The sequence below is a fragment of the Folsomia candida genome, unplaced genomic scaffold, assembly GCF_002217175.1.
Source record: "Folsomia candida strain VU population unplaced genomic scaffold, ASM221717v1 Fcan01_Sc019, whole genome shotgun sequence".
Lineage (NCBI taxonomy): Eukaryota > Metazoa > Arthropoda > Collembola > Entomobryomorpha > Isotomidae > Folsomia > Folsomia candida.
Genome location: NW_019091211.1, coordinates 425,655 through 439,814, shown reverse-complemented (window position 1 = coordinate 439,814; position 14,160 = coordinate 425,655). Strand labels below are relative to the sequence as shown.

The window sequence follows — 14,160 nt, the reverse complement described above, 5'->3', positions numbered from 1 at the left end:
TTTACATACACAAGTGCATACCTACTTATTTAAGTCATCAAAGGAACATACATACCCAGTACGGGATATAAGGATGACAGCTCCCGTAGAAAAATACATATTTAGCCATTCATACAAAGAATCAATGTCAAAGTACCTAAAACAAATCTTAACAAAACACCTTGCCTACCTCAATATGTCAACACAAAGTTTCATCTAGCTATATGCAGCTAAATTAATTAATAACAATAAATGCTACCGCATACCAAAATAGTGGCGAATTAACCTGGATTCCTGTACCATTTTAACTCCATTATTAAACGCACTCCAATTCGATTCGCGACATGTGGTTTCACACGTAAAAAATCTACTTATTCATCTCATCTCTCAATGTCATTCAATACACACATCACTCATTACTGAATGTAATCAAAGGTAAAAAGTTGCCGATTCACGCAATCAAATCTTAAACCGGTGTGCATACACATGGATTTGTGCCAGGGTTCGCAATTTTCGCTGGCAAGTTAGTCAATTCAGAAATAACTATTCTAAGGTTTCACAAAAATTAAAAAAGCTCAGAGTAAAATTTATTGTAAATTTGCCCACATCTTCGAAGTATTTTGGTAAAGTTCGTAAAATAATTATAATGCATAAATACATACGTAGGAAAATTGTACAAAGTTGGCTATGCATGTACTGTATTTGGTATTTGGTGAATCATATGTAGTACTTACAAATAACACATGTTATTAGACAAATGTATGCATTAAAATTTAAAATACCGATTTTTTGCAACCTGGTACAGCATCACTCTCATCCTTGCACATTGTTGTGTCCCACTTTTTATCCCAATAATAACTTACGCATCTTGGTCTGAATCTTCATTTGCATTTCGGACCTTGGACTTGAATGTTAATTTTAATTAAAAAACCAATAAAAAATGATTTATCCTATCGCAATTTTAATTTTTGGTTTACTCACGTCAACGTTTTGCCAAGCGGTGGAAGATGGACAGGAAACTGGTCGGGCTATTTCCGGTTGGTCAAATTAAGCAATAATTTAAAAAATGTTTATATTGCTAATAATTTTATAAGATTTGCAATAATTTTAATATATCTATTAAAATATTACCGGATTATTTTACACAGATTTTGGAACCGGACGAATTTTCTTTACCACGCTCCTCATCCCGATTGTGTCGATACTTCTTCCAATATTCGTCCTCGTGGGTTTCATTCTTACAGCGTCGTTTGTCTTCTCGGGTTTCCAAGCGGGTGGATTTATCGGAAGGAGGAGAAGGATGATAGAAAATCTGGAAAAAATTAACTTTGCCAAAATTTTGGAAACCGTGAGTAGCGGGGAATGTGTGGAGAAAATTGCGTGTGAAATTTTTAAATTTTCAAAAAATCATAGCACCGAGGAAAGAGATTGTCAAAACTTAAAGTGTGACTTATTTTAAGATTATGAGAGTTTAAATTTCCCTAAAAATTATGATAGTGTGAATAAGTATTTATACCGAACTTTATATGATTGGTAATTTACTTTTTAATAGATGAAGCTAATAAAGTCAGATTAATTGTATTTAACAAAATTAATTCCAGACTTAATTCTAGAAAACTGTATAAATATGTTTGCCTTTTTGGATTTAATTAATTAATTTGGGTATGTTTTGCTTGTGAATACTTGCTCAAGAATATACATAATCAAAAGTAGTTAATATTTGTTCCTTAGAGTATTAATTGCCATCACAGAGTATTCATTATTCTCATTTAAATTATATATTCGTAATCTGTCTTGTTATGTACATGTATGCATATTACAATCAGTTCTTGTATGTAGCATAAATATATCTACATAAGTTTTCATACATAAACTAATGTACAAATATTTTTTCAGTTCATCATGAGATCTCGCTACTCACGGTCAGGGTTCGCTACCCCGGGTTTTTGTGGGTTGGGGTTTTTGCGGGTTTTTGTGGGTTTTTGTGGGTTTTTGTGGGTTTTTGTGGGGTTTTCCGGGGTTTTTGTAAGATTTTGAGGCAGATTGAAACAAAATCCCTTAAACTACAACGTAGATCATTGCTAATTAACTTTTCTGCCTCATCTTGAAATTTTGAGAATTTTCATTTGCGACTTGAATTTCCAAGTATCATTGCATATTTCCAGGTTTACATGTCAAACATGAATTTTCGATGTAATAGTCCAAATCAATGATAACGGTTAAAATTGAATGTTAAAAGCGTATATTAAATTAGTTTTTCTCTAATAAATAATTTTAGGAATTCTGGTTCAACCTGCCCCAAAATCTACAAAAACCCACAAAAACCCAAAAACCCACAAAAACCCAAAAACCCACAAAAACCCCAAAAACCCCGGAAAAACCCACGGGGTTGGGTTTTTCTACAAAAACCCCGGGGTTTTCCGAACGCTGCTCACGGTCCATCATGAGAAGTTGTGCAAATATATGTATGTATGTACATATGTAGCTCTAATCAAAAATTATGTGTGACAAATCGATATGAAAATAATTATGTTGCAGGCTAACACGAAAATTCATAAGTATGTATGTATACTATGTACCACGCACTTTAATTATCTTTAATCAATGTTTAATACATGCAAGTATGTATAAAGTCACATAAGTAAATTTAAGTTTTTCATTGTATCCGGTAGCAAACTGGACATCTTAGTCGTTAATTTTATACTTACTCCTTCAGCATGAATAACTTGTCGAACTTGTCGATGCAACATATTATGAAGAATGTGCACGATAAATCAAAATGCATACAAATATCCGACTAATAAAATCAGACATGAGCAATGAATATGAGATAAATAGATTGACAAAATTTTGCTGCTTCAAAATTTAGGGTCGGATATAGCCAAGAACCTTTATGAATTGGTTAGAAATCAATAACATCCTGGTCCCTGATGTAATACACCTTCCATAAAGAATCATTTAGGTAGGTAGGTAGGTATTTATTCAAGATTGATGTAGCATTAGCTTTTACAATCATCATTTTCATTTCATACAAAACATTTAGATAGATATTAGCAGTATGGGTGTAGAGGGAAAACCGGAGATGGTCTCGGAAAACCTCTACATGTATTGGGAATGTGGCCCAATACACCATTCGGCCCATAACTGCTGGACACCAGGTAGGAAAATGTATGGCAATGATACATAGGCGGATTCCGTGATGGTGGTGATATCCAAATGAGGGTGGCGTCTGCATGCGGAAGTAGACAGGTGAAGGTTGTTGGGCGGGGGCTGTCCACGGACCGCGGGATCTTGCCCACGTCCCCCATGGTAGCCGTAGCCGGGGCCGACGACACCCCCACTTGCCCCTTCCCCCATCACAACACAATCAGGTCATGGGACCCCCGTAGACCTGACCATGCCGCCCCCCGTCATGCACGACCCCCTCCGCCACTTTTCAAACAACCACTCCCCACGGTCACCACCCCGATATACCAAACAAAAACCTACCTGGGGAGTCCCTCCAAGGCGTAGATCCTCCCGTGCACTGGGTTCGGCGAATCCATCTTCGCCTGATGGCTCAGCTTGTCGTTGCTGGGACGGGTGTGGCAGGGGGTGTCACTAGGCACGCAGGTGGGGGGTGTGAGTGGACGAGGCTCACGTGGCGAAAAGCCTTTAGGACACACTTTACTTGCCCTGGCACACCCGCGACCCAGATGGAAGAGGATCCAGATGCAGAGCGAGAGAGAGATACGTTGTGCACGGAGGAAGCCAAAGAGGAGACTGTTAAAGAATCATTTATGCAACTTTAAATCTGGATGATGCTTTTCGTATGGAATCGGGTACGCCAAAGTTATCTCAACATTCAAACTTTCTCTGCATTTCTTGAAATTTAAGGAGCATTTTTGGAGTCAAAAGTTTTTGCAAATGGGCATCCATACAACGATCAAAGATTAATTCGTTGTCCATATACATTGACTTTAACCTCGAGATCAGCCCGTAGTGGTGGTGACGAAGGGAAAAATTAAACTACTTTAGTAAGTTAAACCAAAGTGAAACTTACTTAATTTTGTGTTTAATTTATCGAGAATTTAAATAATATTTTCTTTTTTTAAGCCGGACTTTAGTGTTACTCATTTTAATGAGGTTTGTGTCGAGGAATGTTGAATAATATGCATGCATATTTGTTTAATCTACAGATCTTCAGTAATAACTACAACTGCATCAGAAATAAGAAAGCAACAAGACTTTGCATGATAAACTTGTCTATGTCAATAGACTGGAGCTCTGCTCACACTTCCCCTCACTAATTCTCATCTTTGTACATATTTACAATGAAGCAAAAGTCGTTGTGATAATTACAGCAACTCACTACTAATTTACAACACGAAAGAAGCTTGTGAACTTAATCATTGATCATCATACCAATTTTAATCCCAATGTTCCTAAAACAATTAATAAATTATACGCCTCAAGAGATATCATGTCATTTGTACGAATAGATGGTCCAGCCTAATAATTTTATTATTTTTAAATTATTCAAAAATCCACAAGGGGCGAAAATTTAGTTGTGAGCATGCAAGCTCTCATCTTGCCTAGTCCATTGCTAAACAGACGTACATATATGTGTGTAATGAGGCAAAATGAGATAAAATGAGATTTCTGCATTACAATTTCTCTCATGAATTTACCCTCAACTTAAAGCTCACATGCCCCACATGCTGGTAGATTTTGGTCTGATTTTTTTTTATACACGTGCATAATTTATAACATACAGTTAGATAACAAAGACCAATTATATTGTCGACTTTTGACCAGTTTTATTCACGACATTGTGGTTCCGGAAGACTTTGGTCGACCCGAAACTATTGTCGTTAGGGTGATATTTAAATGATATATTTTGTCCTAAGGACACGGCCAAGTTTTTCTTCTTTTAAATAACTAGTTGCTTATTTAAATTCCAGCCACGCTACCAACATCATCCGTGAAAGGCCCCCTATTAAGCATGACCAGCCAAGATATGGCATGATTTTCATCTTGTTTCATGGTTGCGAAAAGGAGCCTGAAATACGATACGCGTATTCCAAACAAATTTTTCAGCGTAAATATCAACTGACTCATGAGCTGAAACGTTTCGGTCAGCAGAGTCATGTTGTATGATGTGAGTGATGTTGGTGCTTTTTCCAAGTGTAATAAAGACAACCGATATTTGATACTTTTATTTGAGACTAATTTCTCAGTAAAAATGTCTCATGACTCGCTTGCTGAGGCGTTTCTTCAGCAGACTGACGTATGTATATATGTGCTTTTGAGAAGTGTAATAAAAGAGGCTGATATTGGATACATGTGCTTGAAACTAATTTTGCAGCAAAAATGTCTCATGAATTGCTTATTTGCAGGATCAGTTTAGCCAGCAGGATTGCTTGAGGTACTTTTGCGTAGTTGAACAAAGGAGGCTGATGATATCCAATGAATATCTACTCATGTCACAAACTAAATAATTTTTCAACATACATAGCACACGATTTTTTTGCTGGCATTTTCTTCAGGAGAAAGATGTATATAAATATGTAAGCATGTACTTTCACGTAGTTGAACAAATGAAGAACGTAACTAATATATGTCGCAACTAACTAACTAGTAAACTAAACTAATGAACCTATGCGACTAATACATATGCATATGTAGACTAACAGGTCATCTTCAGTACGGAATACTCGATCCTCGACTGAACTTGTTTCATCTGCAGAGAAATATTTAAGTGTATGAAAATCATAAATCGCGAGTTACATATTTGTGCACCAGTAATCTAGCACCCTAATTATAAGTAAGTACATTTGTAACCCATTAATTTATATAAAAAACATAAAGTTGAAAATATATTTTAACAACTACTTTTATAAATATACTTAGTGAGCAGAGGACGTGGGAAGCAATTACCCTTGGAGAGGGTACCTGGCTTCGAAGGCCGGGTACCTTTCCAAGGGCCCCGAAGAACTACTGAAACCTTAAAAAATGACACAAAAGAACAAAAAGTCAAAGCGGACAATCCACAACATTACGATCTAAACCCCGTCCCCAAATCTTCTCGCGAGAGAATTCCTGGATTCGAAGACCGGATGCCTTTCAGAGGGCCCCGAAGACCGAATGAAACAGAACAAAATTTCCAAGATGACACCATGCAAAAATATGACAAAATAAAACCCATTCCCAAATCTTCTCGCGAGTTCGCAAAAAGTGAATGGGATTCCGATGAATCGGATTGGGTGAGACAATTCTGTATTTATGGTTGTTACTAATTGAATGTATGTATGTACGTAGTCAAATGCGTACACTAACTAGGGCTAAATTCCAACGTTTAAAAATTCTTAAAGTTGGTGATTGCATAATTTATTTGAATTTATATTTTGCTCCATACCGATCGTTGCAGGACAAAATATTCCTCAAATTTGCGTCAAAGTAAACATTTGAAATTAACGAGTGGTCGTGACGTTTTAATTGCAAAACCTTTCAGGCTTGATTTTAGCCGTGGTTCATATAATAAAATAGCTAAGTTGATCTGATCAGTAATATTATTGTGTAATGTAATTTATACAAATAGGGGGAACCTAAAAGTAACCCTGGTAAGCGGTATGAAGTCCGAAAAAGCACCAGAGAAGTGAAGAAAACGAATCCTGACTTGTTCACAGTAATTTCAACCCACCTTCAGAACATGTATCAAAGTGATCACGACACATACAGAACGTAATGTTGATCGGAATGGTTTTTTTGTAAAAGTATTTCACGCTCATTTTAACTCATTTATTGGCATTTCTAGATACGAAATGAAAAAAGTCGGGGACGACGATACATTCTACTGGGGAAGCGTTGCAAACAATTCCAACGGTGTTAGCGAAATTTGGTCGCCCTGTAAGGACGTAAGTAACTTTGTGTAAACATTTTTTTCCCTTATCTATACTTACCTACTTTATCTCATAAAAATCCGTTACTCTGTACCATTTTTTCCCGTCCTTCTGTCCTATCTATACTGCATAGTGAGAAAAGAGTTTTATTATTATTCTTTCCATGAAATCATTTTACATACATTTATTTCGAAAAAGCTAAACGACCAGCGCCGTACTGCATATGTATGTACATATGTATCGATTTCTACACAACTCCCATAAAATTCGGTCATTACATTTGAGATTTTTCACGCATATGAATAAACCCAGGTAAGTTAACTATGTACTTATGTAGGTGACAAAGTTTTAAAATGGTGACCACGGGGTAATACTCATTACATTGTAGAGTAGAATGACTTATGCTGCAAATTCTGAAATATTAATACGTGGCTGATATTCGGTCTAGGTACATAGAATTTAAGCGACGTATGTATATAAATCTACAATATTTTTTAAGTTGTACATACATACATCTGAATTGCAGGGTTCCGGACTATGGTACAGAAATGATTTGCCAGCCAATGCACGGAGTGGGCGGTGGGAATACAGGGGGTCGTGGGTGTACACTTCCGTGGGGCCCAACAAGTATGCGGCCCAGATGTCTGCAAATTTTGCGGCCGTGTACAGACGCGAGCTTTGTGAATTGGGGGGAAAAATATACCCCGATTGTTATCCTTCATGCTTCAATGAGGAGAGGAGAGGACGAGGAGCGGTTTTATTTTGCGTTTCTTTACCTGAATTGACCAGGCGTCTATTCCACGATATTTCACAACGGAACCTCCCCTCCCAAATCGTCATTTCACACAGTCCATTAGTCACCAGTGAAGGTTGGAAACATTTAAATATGAAAATTATAAATACTGAACAGATATTTAAGTGACGGTGGTATTTTCATTTTCAGACGTGACTTGCGAGTGGATACCTTGCAGTAGATCCCGACAGGATTCATGTCAAATTGCTTAAGCCATGAGTAGACTTATGGGATAAAATTTATACTAATATCTTTAAACTAGACAATTTTTATCTTTTGTGCTTATACCTATTCAGCATAAATATGTATGTATGTAAGTGTCTAAGCACCACCTTGTCGATGTAGCATAGTACGATGAATGTGCATGGATCGAAATCTCTTACGATATCGTCATAATAAAATCATACATAAGCAATGTACATATTTCAAATGTCTCTTCCCTAGTTCTTTGTCACGTGGTACATGCCAAGGTAGTGTCCTCGGGGGACTTTTTTATAGTTTGTATTCTAATAATTTGTCTTCTCGTTTATCATGTCATATGTTAAGTTATGCTGATGATGTTATTTTGTATGCGAAAGGCTCAGATTCAGATGAGGTCCTTAATTACTTGATTGAACAACTTGAAATGTTATGTAAATGGTGTGATGAAAATGGAATCAAACTCAATTATTCTAAAACAAAATATATGATTTTTCATAAAGAGCATGATAAGACAGGCTTATCCGATAACATGTCTTTTATAATCAGAAATGAAGTGGTAGAGCGAGTGTTTGATTTCAAATATTTGGGAATATGGATTGACCCACATTTAAACTTTAAGAAACACTACGATAATGTATGTACGAAAGTCGTGGGTAAATTGAAATATTTAAGAGGTTTGAAACGATATATAAACGAGCATGTGCTCAAGACAATGGTTAACGCGTACGTTCATTCGGTAATTGATTATGGTATTGAAATTTGGGCCGTTCAAAGTGATGCTTTGTTATGCGATTTACAAAAAAAGATTGACCGTTTCATTGTTGAATTTTTCTATCACAAAGTCTCCAAGAAAAAGTATATGAATAATTGTTTTAATAGTAATTTTGATATAAATGAGTTGAGGAAATCTTGTAATTTCATGACCGTATTACAAAGAAGAGACTTTGTTATTTTAAAATGTGCGTATAAAGATATGGCGCATGGTAATGTTACTTTCTCCGGTAGCACAATGGGCCAGGAGCCTAAAAATGTGGCCATTATGGCGGTATCTTGAATTGGCTATTCACATATTTCAACGTGTAGTATAGAACCAACATGTCCTCCATGCAAAATATAAAACCAAATGTTACACCCACTCGGGTGTACCCGTGGGGTAAACTTTTCATAATACATTACGAAGATAGGGCGAACACATTTTCTAAAAACTTCACAAAACTTCACGCATTGCGGACTCAAAACTCATGCCATTAAATACCCCATGGTGTGCTAAGTATACCCTGCTGCGACCGTCTGCGACCATCAAGCTTTATTCCAACCACACCCACTTTTAGTCATTAAAGTTAAAAAAATCAAATTTAAGTTGAATTGCCTTTACTCAAGTATGCTTTAAGTATACTCACTCATTGGACTTTCTCAGCAAACTGAGGTGGTAGCAGGAACGTATTTTGGGTGTGAAAACCACACCCTCTGGTAGGGGAATCCAAATTAAAGACATTTCTTGCTGAAAGGCTCGATGGCCGATCTTGTCATGCTTAACATTGAAAGTTGAAATTCGGATTACTTTTCCAATTGTTGACCGATTTTCATAGTGGCGACTGTTTTGGAAACCCTAGGTCAATGGGCGAAACATATATTTTCAGCTTTTTATAATTCGACCACACCCCCTCGAAATTAAGGTCACAAGGTCAAGCAACTTGTAGAATCAAATTAACGAATACCGCAAAATTTCAAACAATAAAAATCGAAGTGCATGTCGAAAAAATACCTCGACAGCCTGGCCACTACTAGCAATGTTCAAATCGTCACATGCTACGCCCCCAGTGGGTGTGGCCCTCGGCGACTTTTCGATTTTAACGGAACCATTTCATGTTATATATCATTTTTCTCAGCTCGGCGAGGGAATCTCGACAGATTCATTAGAGTTTAGAAACCACACCCCCAGTGGGTGTGGTCCTCGGCAACTTTTAGATTTTAACGAAACCATGTCATGTGATATGTCATTTTTCTCAGCTCGATGAGGGGATCTCGATGGAATGATTAAAATTTTGTCACCACACCCCCAGTGGGTATGGCTCTAAGAAAATTCTCAATTTTAACGAGAACAATATCATGTGATATATCATTTTTCTCAGCTATACGAGTGGATATCCACAGAATAATTAGAATTTTGAAACCACGCCCCCAGTGGGTGCGGAATTCAGCGAGTTAAAGTTGTTTTCTCCCACACCGAAATAGCACTACCCGTATTTTGCGTTTCCATGAAGGCTCGCGTTTTCGGTTGTAGCGGTTTAGAGGGCATTTTCAGCCCAAATTAAAATTTGTCAAAAACTTGTATGTTACATAATTTTAACGCTATATCATAAATGAAAGAGCAAAACCATTTTTTCTCAAAAATTACAAAAAAGATTAGAAAAATACATTTGTAAAAGTTTAAGGCTTTGTATGCTATTTCAAAAGTTTGAAAAATGCAGCAAGAAATTGTAAAAAATTGCAAAGTTTGAAAGTGGGTTTTTCTTAATTTACGTAATGCAATTCAAATTATTTTGTTGAAATCCCCTCGTTTAGTTAAGAGAAATGATTTATTACATGACATGACGTGGTTTAGTTAAAATCGAAAAGTCGCTGATTTTTAGTATTCCGTCGAAACATCCTTGTTGAGCTGAGAAGAATGATATAACACATGGCATGGTTTTATTAGAATCGACAATTTTCTGGGAACCACACCCACTGGGGGTGTGGTTTTCTAAATTTAAGGTATTCCGTGGATACCTCTAATCAAGCTGAAAAGAATGACATATCACACTACATGGTTTCGTTAAAATCGACAATTTGCTTAGAGCCACACCCACTGGGGGTGTGGTGTCAAAATTATAATGATTCTGTCGAGGTCCCCTCGTTGAGCTGAGAAAAATGATATGTCACATGACATGGTTTCGGTGAAATCGAAAAGTCGCAGAGGGCCACACCCACTGGGGGTGTGGCATGTGACTATTAAAAATTTCCTCATATAATATATGCCTTAGGTTATTGTTGCACACCAAAATCTAGTTCTAGTTTCTTCAAACTCGGCGTCTATATATTTTTGGCCAAAATATTTTAAATCTGGCCCACTGTGGGTAGGAGTGATCTACGTATGTGTCCATTGATGACAGTTTGTAATTTCTCGTCACAGATTTTTCGTAGATCCGTTAAGTACAGAACAATCACGCTGTGGAATAAACTACCAAGAGATCTAGATGTTAAAAATATGTCATATAATAAATTTAAGGAGACTATACATGATTCAATATTTACGAAATAATATTTTTTAATTGTTTATGACGAAATTAGTAATGTTAGTATTAGTTAATAGTATAAATTGTTTATTGTATGTGTCACTTGTGGAAGAGCATTGTTTGTAACGGTGAACTTGTTAGACACTCGAATAAAGCTTCAATCAATCAATCAATCTGTTATTAGGCCGACGGACGATATGTAACTTTCTCGACTGGCTCAAGGCTATAACTGGACATGGACTCGTGCCGTTGCCATGGAGTTTTCTTTGTGTATTTTATACCGGTGCATTCATCCAATTTCAGATAAGGTGTATTATTGTTCCAAGTATTTGAATCCACTTTGGTACTCATTTACCTCCAAGAATCACCACTTGTAAATAATAAAAATAATTTCTTCACTGACGTTACCAATACACATTTAATGAAAATATCATGTAAATCATGAAATAAGTATGTATGTAAGTATATAAATAAATTTATGTACTTATGCATGAACATGAGAGAAACACGCCATTACCTTGCTTTCATTTATATCTGTAATGCAACATAAAATTTTTGTTTTAGATAATTGTATATGCAAAATTGCAGTTCATAATTTTCTATGTAAATACGTATACACGTAATTGTTGTCATATGTAGATATCAAATAAAATACTATTTTGTTTCATATGAAGGAGACCTCTACTCTTGCATATTATATAAATAAAAGTACTTATGTTCATATCAAGAGACCCATCCCCATAGAAACGACACGTCCTTTTCTATGAATTTTCCATCTCTTCAGTTCAAGATTTCACCCTTGTTCATTTTGATGAAAACGTTTCCGCGCATCTCGGCCTCAATTGTTTCCAAGCAATTTTGCTGACGCAGGAGATTTTAGCGTCCATGTATGTACATACATATGTATGAATGCATCAGTCGAGAAAATATCGTCAGTCTCGACATGTAATTTATAATTTTTGTCCCTTGTAACTTGAGAAAAATGATCTCAATCTACAAAATTGTTGCCATGATTACCAGTGCCATATGCACTGCCATCAACTCTATCTTGATAGTGATCATTTTACAGGCACGGAATCCACGAAGGTAGAAATGTACAAATATTTTAAACTTATTACGAATTAAAAATTCTTGTAATTCTTTATGTCTAGCGCAATTAACATCCTGATTGCACATTGGTCCATCGTAACCTGTTTGGTCTCCGGATTTGGGATTTTTGACTTTGGCCAAGAAGAGAGATTTATCCATGGACCATGGACTTGTCGAATTTTACCCTTTTTGAGAAGTACATATTTTTATTCGTAAATTAAATTGGGAACAATTTTAAAAAAATTATGTATGTCTTAGACTGGATAACGAACCTCTATCCGCTCAGCTTGTTGGCAATCATTGCCGAAATTCGATGGCAGTTACAAGCTCGATTTGGGGGATTGATAGTCATATGGATTTTGGCGTTTGCTTGGATTGTGTCAGGCGTTGGAGCAAGCTATGCGATGTTCATGACAACTTTCACCGGCGCCGTGGTTGGTGGAGAAGTGGGGGAGCGATGTGTACAGGTTCTACTTAAAATTGAAATATTACACTTTATTGCAACACACATACGTTTATGTAATAATTATTAACTTTTTTGGCAGATTCCAATGAGAGAAAATACATTCATGACCATAATTGATACCCTACGGGCTGGTGTTTTCCTGTGCTTGGCGCCAGGCTATGTGTTGGTCGGTAAGGGGGTAATTTTTGGACTAGCTTAAATTAAAACTAGCAAGTGATAAAATCATGACGTGTTTAAAAGCCTGGTATTCAGTCACTGTTACTAAATAAGTTACATAGTGAATTCCATTTCTGAAAACGAAAAAAATATGGACACTTGAAAGTTTTGATTTTTGTACTAATAACTTAAATTTGTGTACTTATTTTTTCCAGTGTTGTTCGTGTACTATGACAAATTGCAAAAGTTCAAGATGCAACAGGTAAGTTTGGGATGATGCAAATGTAATTAAAGATATAGCACTCAAATCACCAAACTGGTAACAAATTGATATTTCTATTACCAACTGATTTCTTGCATATCCTCGTATTAATTGAGTCGAACATTGAAAAATAATGCTAACAGTGTTGATATTAACTCAAACACTTGGCAGGATGAGACATTAATAATTTGTTGCACTTAAGGTTTCGACACTGGGGAGGAACGCGATGGACAAGAAATTGCGACGAGTTGGACACTTTGGCATCTACTGCGTTGGACTCATCTTCGTCTGGATACCGCTTGGAATGGGGCTGGCATGGAACCGGATTTTGTTGGAGGAGGTGACCCCAATCAATGAATCTAATGAAGACGATTCTTGGACACTACGAGGCTTGATTGCCGGAGGGGGACTGGCTCTTTATTACGTATATGTCGCTGTCGGACCAGTCCTTGCCATGCGGATTGAAGACTCCCTCCTCAAGGAGAGGTTCCTAGACCTCTTTAGAATAGTTGGGACCGTTCTACCGCCCCTTGCACAACAAGAGGAAAACATGGAACTTGGACAGATTCAGGGCTGAAATGGTTAAGGGATATGAAGCTATATTAAAGAAGTTGACGTGTTAACCGAATTATTATTAGAAGTCGGTGTATGTATATATGTACCTACAACAATGCTGCTGATTATCAGGAAGATAATTATCTGTTAAAACGAAGTAGTCTTTTGTAGATATTTTAAAAATACATTTGGATTTGGATAATTTAATGCTCATACATACATGTGTACATATGTATGTATGTATGTACATTCATATATATGCATATTTGATGTTCAGATCGATAAGAAATTAATGAGCCCCCTATGCGATAAAGCTGCCATCCTGTTATTCAATCTGAAGAACGTTAGTAACCCTTTAGGATGAGTTGAATTGACTATTGAATCAGATCAGCGATAGTGTCTCGTAATATTTACTAGAAGTAGAATAGGTATGTTCATGTGTTGTAAAAAAAATTCAAATAACGTTCGTTTTCCACCAAAAAATCTGTGTCCCGAAAACTTAT

The 14,160-nt window shown here is 36.5% G+C and overlaps 1 protein-coding gene and 2 long non-coding RNA genes across 3 annotated transcripts; 2 read left to right on the top strand and 1 right to left on the bottom strand.

Moving 5' to 3' along the window:
- Nucleotides 1-544: 544 nt before the first annotated feature.
- LOC118438226 lies at nt 545-3,757 on the bottom strand. Its single transcript, XR_004836661.1, has 4 exons — nt 3,469-3,757; nt 1,111-1,291; nt 961-1,007; nt 545-883 (listed from the first exon to the last, which is right to left on the bottom strand). It is a non-coding gene; the product is annotated as an uncharacterized LOC118438226 (long non-coding RNA).
- On the top strand, nt 862-1,570 carry LOC118438227. Its single transcript, XR_004836662.1, has 2 exons — nt 862-1,016; nt 1,128-1,570. It is a non-coding gene; the product is annotated as an uncharacterized LOC118438227 (long non-coding RNA).
- A 1,868-nt stretch (nt 3,758-5,625) lies between the features above and the next one.
- Nucleotides 5,626-8,384, top strand: LOC110857643. The gene is made up of 6 exons (XM_022106244.2): nt 5,626-5,785; nt 5,872-6,224; nt 6,560-6,702; nt 6,776-6,875; nt 7,387-7,729; nt 7,804-8,384. Coding segments are annotated over exons 1-6 (1,002 nt in total). The 5' UTR covers nt 5,626-5,784; the 3' UTR covers nt 7,866-8,384.
- Nucleotides 8,385-14,160: the final 5,776 nt, after the last annotated feature.